Source organism: Globicephala melas, chromosome 12 (genome assembly GCF_963455315.2).
Source record: "Globicephala melas chromosome 12, mGloMel1.2, whole genome shotgun sequence".
Classification (NCBI taxonomy): Eukaryota; Metazoa; Chordata; class Mammalia; order Artiodactyla; family Delphinidae; genus Globicephala; species Globicephala melas.
This window is the reverse complement of record NC_083325.1, coordinates 8,461,704-8,475,307: the sequence shown is the minus strand read 5'-3', so window position 1 is coordinate 8,475,307 and position 13,604 is coordinate 8,461,704. Positions and strand designations below refer to the sequence as shown.

The 13,604-nt window shown below is 35.6% G+C and overlaps 1 protein-coding gene across 3 annotated transcripts in view; it reads right to left on the bottom strand.

Annotated features, from left to right (window-relative positions):
• The window catches only part of MGAT4A (alpha-1,3-mannosyl-glycoprotein 4-beta-N-acetylglucosaminyltransferase A), a 107,468-nt gene that overhangs the window by 40,626 nt on the left and 53,238 nt on the right, over positions 1 to 13,604 (bottom strand). For all 3 annotated transcript variants that reach the window (XM_030838878.2, XM_030838879.2, XM_060309954.2), the window contains one exon: positions 3,670 to 3,803. In XM_030838878.2, coding sequence (XP_030694738.1) covers positions 3,670 to 3,803 — 134 coding nt within the window. The remainder of the gene's footprint in view (positions 1 to 3,669; positions 3,804 to 13,604) is intronic.

Sequence of the window (13,604 nt, the reverse complement as noted above, 5' to 3'; positions counted from 1 at the left end):
AGAATGGGACAGAAAAAACAATTTTTGGTAAAATTCAGAGAACACTGTAGGAAAACATTCTATCAGAAATGATCATGACAGAAATAATAGAAACAATTATATAAAATAAGAAGAAACATTATAAATTAATAATCAAATATATAACATAAAAAATAAGGAGGCATACAGACAACCAAGGATCATTAGGATACAAAAATAATCGTTATATTCTAAGTAAAAGTAAACACAAGAATGATACAATCTTCAAATGTGAACACCACACTTGGATTATCTCATGGATCCTTCAGAGCAGGTGGAATTCATTCCTCTCCATTCCTCCTGCAATTCCAGAATACAGTCAGTGAACTTTAAATAATGCATCAACAGCCAACTGTTGAAAACCTTGAATGTTCTGTAAATGTCTCATCATAGAAGACCAGTGGACCCCTAAAGGAAAAGTCATCAGAGAGGAGCGAAGAACACACAGCAAATAATTACTTTTCTGTCTCTCTCCTCTCCTCCCTGAGGGTAATCTTATGGTTCTCCCTTCAAAGAAAAAAAAAAAAAAAAACAAAGAACAGAAACTCAAACAAGAATGAAGAGACTATGACCTCCTTTACTGTCTATGTGTATTCTTGTCCAGTTTTTTCATTCTTAATTTTCTCCTCACATGTTAAAGTGGACCTGAGGTAATTCATACTTTTATAAAAGCTGAAAATATTTGCAAAAGATACATTACTTTGGCCTATTTACTCTAGATGAATTTCAAGTGGGAGAGTGGGGAGAGTTTCATAAAAGGGATGAGCTGGGGCCCGAAGGAGGAATAAGAAAGACAAAGGAAGAGGCAATGTTTCGGGCTGAGGAATAACACAAACAGAACTGAGAACATCCAAGGTCTATTCAATGAGCTGAGAGCAGAATGACTACAGCCCAGACCTACTAACACTATGATGTAAAGAGCCTTTAATAAACAGATGGGAAACCTGGAAGAGAAGCAGTTTGGGGAAACCAGACTAATTTAGTTATGGACAGATTAAGAGTTGCCCATGAAATACTTCAAATAATGTTATCAAGTAGGCAGTTAGAAATAACAGACTCGGGAAGAGGCTAGAGATCTAGATTAGGAACCATCCCACACGTAGATCACGGTCAAAGCCGCAGAACAGGCACTTGGGACTAGTGTTAAATGAGCCCCAAGCTACCAGACACTTAGGTGAAAACTCCTAATCAAACGTAGAACCAAATGTGGTGAGTAATAATTTCAGATTGCCTAAAGGCAATGCAGTGAATTCTGTAAACTAATTCTTCTGTTCAGAATAGATTTTCTTTCAAATATTGAAATTCTATATAGACACATATACAAACACTGCAGTTCAGGAGAGGAGTCCTCCGAGATCAGAACACTGCTGACCCCTGGGCCACATTTTCAGTTTACAGCGTCTCTCCGCGCACAATCTCACTGCATCTCCCTGCAGCAGTGCTGAGCTCACAAGGCTCAATGGCACTGTTCTCCTTTTAGACATGAACAAACTGAGGCTGAAAGAGAAAACGACCTGCTCAAGTGGCAGAATCCAGACCCTGAACACTGGTCCTGTGACTCCAAACCCAGCGTTATTACATCTGAGTGATCAGAGAAACGAATGCAGCAAGAGGGTCTTGAATCTTCACGCAGCTCATCTCTGTCTATAGGCTGAATACTATTTTTCAAGTGCATAAGGAGGATTTTTCATTTTGTAGTTTTTAAATTTTAAGGCTTTTTTTCTGATAAAAATCAATACACACTCATTGCAAAAAAGTTGTAATTTTACAAAACTGTATGGTATCTCCCCAAAACCTCAACTCTCAAGGTATCTGCTACGAATAGTTTCGAGGCTATTCCACAAGACCATTTTCTCTTTTTATCAATGCACATTAGGAGCTGTATAAATGTGTCATGTGCTGGAATACATTTACATACTTGCGAATGTTTCCACTGGATCGATTTTTAGAAGGAGAATGTTGGGTCACAGAGGAAACTTACATTTTAACAGCTATTGCCAAACTGCTTTCCAAGGAGGCGGTCCCAATTTCTACTGACATACAATATGTGACTGACAAATCTGATTACTTAAAATGTAAAATTTCTACAACAAACAAAAAACATCATAAACGAAGTTCATGAAAAAAACAAACTGAACAAAAGAGTTAAAGAGTTAATGTCAAAGAGTTAATTCCTCTCATATATGAAATTTCTTACAAATAAAAAATTACAAATTAAAAAAATGAGCAAAGCCTATAAAATAAGTATAAAAATAAGTATAAAATAAAAAATAAAAAAATTAAATAAAAGTATAAATACAAATGGTCAAAATATATATAAACCAACATTTAATCCCATTCAGTAAACAAATCCAAATTTAACCAAAGCAATGTATTATTTTTACCCATCAAATTGGCCAAAATAAATTTAAAGACTAATATACCTTGCAGAGCATGGGGACAGGGAACCAAGCTCTCTGGCAGACTGCTGGAAAAAGGATATTAATGGCTCAACTTCTGCAGCGCGTCTTGCCCAGGTGTGAACATTTAATGTATGTGGACTCTACCCAGCAATTCCACTTTTAGGAATTGATCCCGCATCAGTAACCAGACAAGTGCACAACCATTTATTTACAGTAATGTTCAATACAATGCTGAAAAGAATAGCAAAAGTGTGGAAACAGTCTCAATTGGTCTGGCAATCAGAAATTAAATAAAGTATGATAAAACCATACAATGGAATGTAATATAGCCATAACGATGATGGTGTGATAACTATTCACTTTACCATGGGAAAATGTCCATGATATTACGCAATATACAGAACAATTCCATTTATATATATGTATACAGCCAAAGGAAAAATTTCTTAAGATATATATATTTCAGAATAGCAATAGTAGCTATATCTACATGGAGGAATTACAGGTAATTTTTCAATATGCATTTCTGTAATTGTTTTGAACGATATACACGTGTTTACTTTTTATATTAAAGAAGACACAAGAACATTTTCATTAAAAAAAAAAAAGACAGGAAACACTGAAAAGTTGGGAATCAGTGGGCCAGAACCAGATGAGATTATAAATCTTCTCACATTCCAAAATTCTATATAATAATTAAGGAAATATTTACTCTAGGGTGCTTTTTCATCATTAAAAAAAACCTCCTCAAGATTTATTCTTTCCCCATATCTTTTGAGGAGACTAAAATATAAGCAATATAATAATTATAATTAACATGACATTCGACTTTTAAAATTATAATGTGGCTGCATCTTGAGAGTACAGAGAAGGGGTAGAGAGAATAAAGAGATGATAAAACCCCAGCCTACACTAAACCTTTCTCAGGTTTCTAAACTCCCAAAGAACATCAATGCAAATCTCCAAATTCAGGTCCTAGAGCCAGAAATGGGGACTCACTGTTCATAAAGATCTTTGAATATAATATTATCCTATTAATAGGATATTACCATTCCTAGATTGTAACTGCACAAGAGAAGTTAAGGCAAACGCAAGTTAAACTTACATTTAACTAGCAGATGGAATATACTACCTAAGCTCTACTCATCACATTTTATAAAAAAGGTTCATAAAAGCATTATTCAAAATATGGTTTCAACTCTTACAGATTATATGTGGTAAAAAAAAAGAGCAACAATTAAATAATTACCTCTCCTATGAAGACAACTATAACACAGTCCAGCTTCTCTTCAGGATACAGATTATCAATAAGGGAATGAAGAGTTTCTATGAGGTAAGATTTAACTTCTCTCTTCACTGTGGGAACTCCCATTACTATTGAAACTGAAACAAAATAATGATAGTAATTATATTAAAAGATTTTGCAAAGACAATGCAGAAAAACACCACTGTTTTACAAGTATTATACCCTCTCAAATTGATAGAAATAATTGGAGGATCAAAATATACTACACTGAAAGAAAGAAAAATAATCAAAGAATGTGGGGCACACCTATTATACAGTAATTCTTTTCCACATGGCTTCTCCATAAGAAAGGAAATAATGTCAAAGAACTGATAAAGATGAAAGACATTAAACCACACGTTAAGAATGAACGATGGTAAAGTATAAACAACAGATTTTATTATACAACGAAAACTTAGAAACATTAAACACATCTTAAAAATTAAAGTCTCACATGTCATATATAAGATGTCTTAAGGAGGACACAACATCACTTCTGTGGTTTTCTTCCCAAATTCATAACCTCAATCTAACCATGAAGAAATGTCAGACAAATCCAAATTAAGGGGACACTCCCCAAAGATCAGGAAAGACAGAGAAAGGATGAGGAACTGTCCCCAACTGGAGAAGACTAAGGGGACATGACAATTACATGAAATACGGGATCCTGAGTCAGATCCTGGAACAGATTAAATAATAATGATAATAAAATGACAAACTCTAAGATCTAAGGTTAACAGCATAGCATCAATGTTAATTTCTTGGTTTTGATCATTGTATAATAGCTATATAAGGTGTGAACATTTACGGAAACTGGGTGAGGTATATGGAAACTGTGTACTATTCATGCAACTTTTTTTAAGTCTAAAATTACAGTCAGTTCTACTATAATGCTTGTTTTGAAATGCAAATTGTTCCTACATGATTAATACATTAGAAAACAATTTGAGCATGAAGTCAATTTCACATTTGCTTTTATGCAATTTCTCCCCGGGACAAACACTCACTAGGTGAACACAGAAAATAGTACCCATTTGAACTGAGTTCAGAATACTGAACCAAGCCATGTAGAAATACCCAAAATGCACAGCTGCCTCAGTTCACTGCATGCTGTAAACCACAGCTATCTACACCTGGTGTTACAACTTTCTGGCAGATTTCAGTCAATCCGCTTTGTACCACTTCACAAAAAGCTTCCAAGCTGCAGTCCTTCTGAAGCCCACTTCAACAAGCAAACCTCAAGTCTTTTTCAAGGTAGAATACCATATTTATTGTATTTATGCATTTCTCCATCATTTAATACGTGCAAAATTGTGCCACTGCTTTTATTAGCTTATCTTTTCTTTATGTGTAACTGACAAAGCTTTTGAGTGTTGTGATCTTAACCCCATTTTTCTCCTTTTATTGCACAATTTTGCATAGCACAGTAATATTTAGGAACACATATGTTATATTAGAGTACTTCAGTTAGTTTTTAAATGTAATATCTTTAAAAGTTTTAGGGACTTCCCTGGTGGTACAGTGGTTGAGACTCCGTGCTTCCACTGCACGAGGCACGGGTTCAATCCCTGGTCGGGGAACTAAGATCCCGCATGCTGCGCAGTGTGGCCAAAAAATTTAAAAAATAAAAACATAAAATTAAAAAGTCTTAGTATCCTAAGTGTTACAGATCAGTAGAGAAGTATTTTGTGAAAGTTAAAATTAAGCCTTAATTATGTAACAGTTTATTGGAGATACTACAAAACACTTAGAGGTCATAGAATTCTAAAGTTAGAAGGAAGTGTAAAGATCATGGATCCATGATTCTACCACCAGGATTCTGCAGTTCTAAGGTCCAAATAGCTTAAGGGAGCCCCCAAGTTTCCATACCACACTCCTCTCTTCCATTTTGGGATGAAAAGTTTCCAAGGGCTTAAAAAAAGATTTACTATATTTGTTCTGAACATGTGCATTGAACACTTATTAAATGCAAGGCATTATTTTAGGCGTTAGGAATATAACAGCATAGATAAGGTCCCTGCCGTCATGGGACCTTTCTTACATTCTACAAGAGGGAAAAAGATAAATAATTTTAGAGGGTGATATGTAGTATATGAATTAAAACATGGCAATATTAGAAAGAGTGTGGGGGGGAAGAGGAAGTACCTCTACAGACAGTGCAGTCATGGAAAGACTCTCTGATATCAACTGAGCTGGTACTTAATGATGAGAAAGAGAAGAGAAAGAAGATGAGGAAACAGCTAGGCGCTGAAGAGAGGATGATCTGAACAGTCAAGCAATAGCAAGAACAGAATGTCTCTAAAGCAGAATCAGCCTAGATTCAGAGGAATTAGTTAGGGATCTGATCACATAGACCCTTAAATTTAGTTTTAATTCTGAGGGCAAGAGAAAGGCACTGTAAGGTTGTAAGCAGGGGAGTGACAACATCCGATTTGTAATTTTAAAAGATTACCAAATTTTATGGAGAATAGACATAAAAGTGTTAACAAGTATAAAAGTATTTTGGAGAGATCAGTTAGGAAGTTACTGCAGTAATTTAAGGAAAAGATGTGGTTTGAATTAGGATGTTTCAAGTTGGAGATGAGTGAGCAGATCTGGGATCCACTGTGGAGACCCTCACCAATGGGGCTTGTGGCTGGCAGAGATAAGGGAAGGGGAGGGTCGAGGATGACCTGAGCAAGTGGACATGGGACCTTCTACTAAGAATAACACACCTGAGGGGGAAAGGGCTCCCAATCAAGATTTCTGTTTTGACCATGTTACTCTGAGATGCCTAGAGACAGGATGAGTAACCCCGGAAGCAAATTTCCATATACTTTAATCTACCTCAGAATTTTAAAATATTTAGAATATATCTTAAAAGAGTATAAACTATGCTATGAAGCATTTCTAGGAAATGTTAATGCATATGAAGTTCAAAAACTTTGTTCACAGAAAAAGCAAAATCCATGCTGACTCTAGTTTATGCAAAGAAAAATGGCATAAAGTAATAATGCAAATTCTCTCTTCCCTACCAGTCTTAAGTTGTTCTGTTTCTGTTTTAAGTTGAGATGGCATGTTTAGAGAAGAAGCCACTTCTCCCAAATAGACTGTTTTGGAGCTGAAATTTAAATTCTTTAGTTTAAACCAAGGCACTCAAGGACTCCAAAAGCACTAAAAAGGAAAGTACTAATTTCGGCTAAATCTACAGAATTAGAGTATCCATGCTAGGGGTAATGCACAAAATACCACAAAAAAGACAGCTTTTCCTGCCTTCTGGGCATGTTGTAAGGTCCCCTCAGGTTGCGGAGCTGGGGGGAGGGGATGTGACTAGTAACAGGGCTTCCCTGGTGGCGCAGTGGTTGAGAGTCCTCCGGCCGATGCAGGGGACGCGGGTTCATGCCCCGGTCCGGGAAGATCCCACATGCCGCGGAGCGGCTGGGCCCGTGAGCCATGGCCACTGAGCCTGCGCGTCCGGAGCCAGTGCTCCGCAATGGGAGAGGCCACGACAGTGAGAGGCCCGCGTACCGCAAAAAAAATAAAAATAAAAAAAATAAAAAAATTTTTAAAAAAAACTGTTTCAGCTTAGTAAGAATGTTAACCACTGAAAAGCTGGTTGACCAAGATTATATTATATTTATGATGGATAAAGTCATAAACAAATGGGCTAGAATGAGCATCTTCAAAAAAGAAAGAGAATGTCACATTCATAAAATAAGAAGAGCTGACTATAAAAGAACTTACTAGAGACCTTGGAAGTTTTAAATAACTTTAAAAATACTTCTACTTCCTTTTCATTTGCTTCTTATTCATGAGGAAATAGTCTAAACCAAAAAATGCATGAAATGGCAAAGGCAACTTACCCAAATAGTGATTATTAAAGGAAGAGACACACTATCAACTTCAGAAATAATTAATGATCAATGTTCTAAAGAACATAATTTAGAACATACTACATATCTTATTAGCCTTTGTAATCCAGTATGTACCGTAAAAATATTTCTTGAATCAATAAAGACATAGAAGAATGAGTTAGTCTGAATATAATTTAAGAAGTATCATCTCCATAGGAAAAGTGTATAATTTTAAATGATTCATAAAATAGAAAGATGGCAGAACTAAAAAATGATGAATGTGAAAACTCAGAATATCGAAAACCAGTAAGATACCTAAGAATCCTATTGAATCAAATGCAGATTGAATCAGCTTTTTAAAAACATTATCATAAAGATTCATTTCAATACCTAAGAAGTAATGATTTTGTCATTTGTTAAAGACTTAGGAGCAAAATAATATTTGTCTCTACATCCTAAAATCTACAAAGAAAAGATTAACAAAGTTCAAAGTGGAGAAATAAAAAGTATAAAAGAATCATATATAAGTCCCACAAGGAAAACTCAAGAAGCCCTGGTGACTCTAACAAGAGGAGAAAAAAAATGCCATAGATTATCTTTTAGGTATTTTGGGAAAAAGATGCAAACCAAATTATTTCTATTACTGCATGAAAGGTTAAACATAAGTGACTATATACTTCTATTTCTGTAAGAAAAGTAGGGGCAGACATGAAAAACTTTCTTGACATGACTGTAAGAGCTATTAATGTTGAAATAAGATACAAGAAAAAAAGTTATTTCTTTACCTCTCAAATTTTTAAAATAGAAAAGTTTCAAAAGTTTAAACATTGTTTTGCCTGGAGATAGGACTTGAACTACATGTCTCATAATCCTTTTCAGCTCTATTACTCTGGTCTTTGGAGAAAAATATCTAACTCCCTTCAACATGGAGTTTAGAATGACTCCTAAGTTACTATGCACAGATCAAGAACTTTTTATTCTTTAACCTGCCTTTTTTTAAAATTAATTAATTTTAAACATCTTTATTGGACTATAATTGCTTTACAATGTTGTGTTAGTTTCTGCTGTATAACAAAGTGAATCAACTATATGCGTACATATATCCCCATATCCCCTCCCTCTTGCGTCTCCCGCCCACCCTCCCTATCCCACCCCTCTAGGTGGTCACAAAGCACCAAACTGATCTCCCTGCACTATGCAGCTCCTTCCCACTAGCTAGCTATTTTACATTTCGTTGTGTATATATGTCAATGCTACTCTCTCACTTCATCACAGCTTACCCTTTCCCCTCCACAACTCCTCAAGTCCATTTTCTATGTCTGCGTCTTTATTTCTCTCCTGCCCCTAGGTTCATCAGAACCGTTTATTTTCGTTGCTTTTTTTTTTTTTTAAGATTCCATATATATGTGTTAGCATACGGTATTTGCTTTTCTCCTTCTGACTTACTTCACTCTGTATGACAGACTCTAGGTCCATCCACCTCACTACAAATAACTCAATTTCATTTCTTTTTATGTCTGAGTAATGTTCCATTGTATATATGTGCCACATCTTCTTTATCCATTCATCTGTCGATGGACACCTAGGTTGCTTCCACGTCCAGGCTATTAGAAATAGTGCGGCAATGAACACTGTGTTTCATGACTCTTTTTCAATTATGGTTTTCTCAGGGTATATGCCTAATAGTGTGATTGCTGGGTCATATGGTAGTTCCATTTTTAGTTTTTTAAGGAATCTCCATACTGTTCTCCATAGTGGCTGTATCAATTTACATTCCCCCCCAACAGTGCAAGACGGTTCCCTTTTCTCCACACCCTCTTCAGCATTTATTGTTTGTAGAATTTTTGATGATGGCCATTCTGACCAGTGTGAGCAATTTTTGATGATGGCCATTCTGACCAGTGTGAGCATTTATTGTTTGTAGAATTTTTGATGATGGCCATTCTGATACCTCATTGTGGTTTTGATATGGTTTTCTCTAATGATTAGTGATGTTGAGCATCTTTTCATGTGTTTGTTGGCAATCTGTATATCTTCCTTGGAGAAATGTCTATTTAGGTTTTTCTGCCCATTTTTGATTGGACTGTTTGTTTTTCTGAGATTGAGCTGCATGAGCTGCTTGTGTATTTTGGAGATTAATCCTTTGTCAGTTGGTTTGTTTGCAAATATTTTCTCCCATTCTGAGGGTTGTCTTTCTGTCTTGTCTATGGTTTCCTTTGCTGTGCAAAAGCTTTTAAAAAGTTTCATTAGGTCCCATTTGTATATTTTTGTTTTTATTTCCATTTCTCTAGGAGGTGGGTCAAAAAGGATTTTGCTGTGATTTACGTCATAGAGGGTTCTGCCTAGGTTTTCCTCTAAGAGTTTGATAGTGCCTGGCCTTACATTTAGGTCTTTAATCCATTTTGAGTTTATTTTTGTGTATGGTGTTAGGAAATGTGATAATTTCATTCTTTTACATGCAACTGTCCAGTTTTCCCAGCACCACTTACTGAATAGCTTGTCTTTTTGCCATCATATTCTCTTGCTTCCTTTATCAAAGATAAGGTGACCATATGTGCATGGGTTTATCTCTGGGCTTTCTATCCTATTCCATTGATCTATATTTCTGTTTTTGTGCCAGTACTATACTGTCTTGATTACTGTAGCTTTGTAGTATAGTCTGAAGTCCAGGAGCCTGATTCCTCCAGCTCCGTTTTTCTTTCTCAAGATTGCTTTGGCTATTTGGGGTCTTTTGTGTTTCCATACAAACTGTGAAATTTTTTGTTCAAGTTCTGTGAAAAATGCCATTGGTAGTTTGATAGGGATTGCATTGAATCTGTAGATTGCTTTGGGTAATAGAGTAATTAATAGAGTCATTTTCACAATGTTGATGCTTCCAATCCGAGAACATGGTATATCTCTCCATCTGTTTGTACCATTTTTCATTTCTTTCATCAGTGTCTTATAGTTTTCTGCATACAGGTCTTTTGTCTCCTTAGGTAGATTTATTCCTAGGTATTTTATTCTTTTTGTTGCAATGGTAAATGGGAATATTTCCTTAATTTATCTTTCAGATTTTTCATCAATCGTGTATAGGAATGCAAGAGATTTCTGTGCATTAATTTTGTATCCTGCTACTCTACCAAGTTCACTGATTAGCTCTAGTAGTTTTCTGGTAGCATCTTTAGGATTCTCTATGTATAGTCTCATGTCATCTGCAAACAGTGACAGTTTTACTTCTTCTTTTCCAATTTGGATGCCTTTAATTTCTTTTTCTTCCCTGACTGCTGTGGCTAAAACTTCCAAAACTATGTTGAAAAATAGTGGTGAGACTGGGCAACCTTGTCTTGTTCCTGATCTTAGAGGAAATGCTTTCAGTGTTTCACCATTGAGAACAATGATGGCTGTGGGTTTGTCATATATGACCTTTATTATGTTGAGGAAAGATCCCTCTGTGCCTACTTTACAGAGAGTTTTTATCATAAATGGGTGTTGAATTTTGTCAGAAGCTTTTCCTACATCTATTGAGATGATCATATGGTTTTTATCCTTCAGTTTGTTAATATGGTGTATCACATGGATTGATTTGCATATACTGAAGAATCCTTGCATTCCTGGGATAAATCCCACTTGATCATGGTGTATGATCCTTTTAGTGTGCTGTTGGATTCTGTTTGCTAGTATTTTGTTGAGGATTTGTGCATCTATGTTCATCAGTGATATTGGCCTGTAGTTTTCTTTTTTTGTGACATCTCTGTATGCTTTTGGTATCAGGGTGATGATGGCCTCATAGAATGAGTTTGGGAGTGTTACTCCCTCTGCTGTATTTTGGAAGAGTTGGAGAAGGATAGATGTTAGCTCTCCTAGAAATGTTTGATAGAATTCTCCTGTGAAGCCATCTGGTCCCGGGCTTTTGTTTGTTGGAAGATTTTTAATCCCAGTTTCAGTTTCAGTTCAGACTTGTGACTGGTCTCTTTATATTTTCTATTTCTTCCTGGTTCAGTCTCAGAAGGCTGTGCTTTTTGAAGAATTTGTCCATTTCTCCCAGGTTGTCTATTTTATTGGCATAGAGTTGCTTGTAGTAATCTCACACGATCCTTTGTATTTCTGCAGTGTCAGCTGTTACTTCTACTTTTTCATTTCTTATTCTGTTGGTTTGAGTCTTCTCCCTTTTTTTCTTGATGAGTCTGGCTAATGGTTTATCAATTTTGTTTATCTTCTCAAAGAACCAGCTTTTAGCTTTATTGATCTTTACTATTGTTTCCTTCATTTCTTTTTCATTTATTTCTGATCTGATTTTTATGATTTCTTTCCTTCTGCTAACTTTGGGGGTTTTTTGTTCTTCTTTTCTAATTGCTTTAGGTATAAGGTTAGGTTGTTTATTTGATATTTTTCTTGTTTCTTGAGGTAGGATTGTATTGCTATAAACTTCCCTCTTAGAACTGCTCTTGTCACATCCCACAGGTTTTCAGTCATCGTGTTTTCATTGTCATTTGTTTCTAGGTACTGTTTGATTTCTTCTTTGATTTCTTCAGTGATCTCTTGGTTGTTTAGTAGTGTATTGTTTAGCCTCCATGTGTTTGTATACTTTACAATTTTTTTCCTCTAATTGATATCTACTCTCATAGAACTGTGGTTGGAAAAGATACTTGATAACAATTTCAATTTGCTTAAATTTATCAAGGCTTGACTTGTGACCCAAGATGTGGTCTATCCTGGAGAATGTTCCATGAGCACTTGAGAAGAAAGTGTATTCTCTTGTTTTGGGATGGAATGTTCTATAAATATCAATTAAGTCCATCTTGTTTAATGTATCATTTAAAGCTTATGTTTCCTTATTTATTTTCATTTTGGATGATCTGTCCATTGGTGAAAGTGGGGTGTTAAACTCCCCTACTATGACTGTGTTCCTGTAGATCTCCTCTTTTATGGCTGTTAGCATTTGCCTTATGTATTGAGGTGCTCCTATATTGGGTGCATAAATATTTAAAATGGTTATATATTTTTCTTGGATTGATCCCTTGATTATTATTTAGTGTCCTTCTTTGTCTCTTGTAACAGTCTTTATTTTAAGTCTATTTTGTCTGATATGAGAATTGCTACTCCAGCTTTCTTTTGATTTCCATTTGCATGGAATATCTTTTTCCATCCCCTCACTTTCAGTCTGTATGTGTCCCTAGGTCTGAAGTGGGTCTCTTGTATACAGCACATATATGGGTCTTGTTTTTGTATCCATTCAGCCAGTCTATGTCTTTTGGCTGGAGCATTTAATCCATTTACATTTAAGATAATTATCGATATGTATGTTCCTACTACCATTTTCTTCATTGTTTTGGGTTTGTTTTTGTAGGTCCTTTTCTTCTCTTGTGTTTCCCACTTAGAGAAGTTCCTTTAGCATTTGTTGTAGAGCTGGTTTGGTCGTGGTGAATTCTATTAGCTTTTGCTTGTCTGTAAAGGTTTTAATTTCTCTGTCAAAGCTGAATGAGATCCTTGCTGGGTATTGGTTGTAGGTTTTTCCCTTTCATCACTTTAAATATGTCCTGTCACTCCCTTCTGGCTTGCAGAGTTTCTGCTGAAAGATCAGCTGTTAACCTTATGGGGACTCCCTTGTATGTTATTTGTTGTTTTTCCCTTGCTTCTTTTAATATTTTTTCTTTGTATTTAATTTTTGATAGTTTGAATAGTATGTGTCTCAGTGTGTTTCTCTTTGGGTTTATCCTGTATGGGACTCTGTGCTTCCTGGACTTGATTGACTATTTCCATTCCCATGTTTGACTATAATCTCTTCAAATATTTTCTCAGACCCTTTCTTTTTCTCTTCTTCTGGGGCCCCTGTAATTCGAATGTTGGTGCATTTAATGTTGTCTCAGAGGTCTCTGAGACTGTCCTCAATTCTTTTCAGTCTTTTTTCTTTATTCTGCTCCCTGGAAGTTATTTCCACCATTTTATCTTCCAGGTCACTTATCCATTCTTCTGCCTCAGTTATTCTGCTATTGATTCCTTCTACAGTATTTTTCATTTCAGTTATTTTGTTCATCACTGTTTCTTTTCTCTTTAGTTCTTCTAGATCCTTGTTAAATGTTTCTT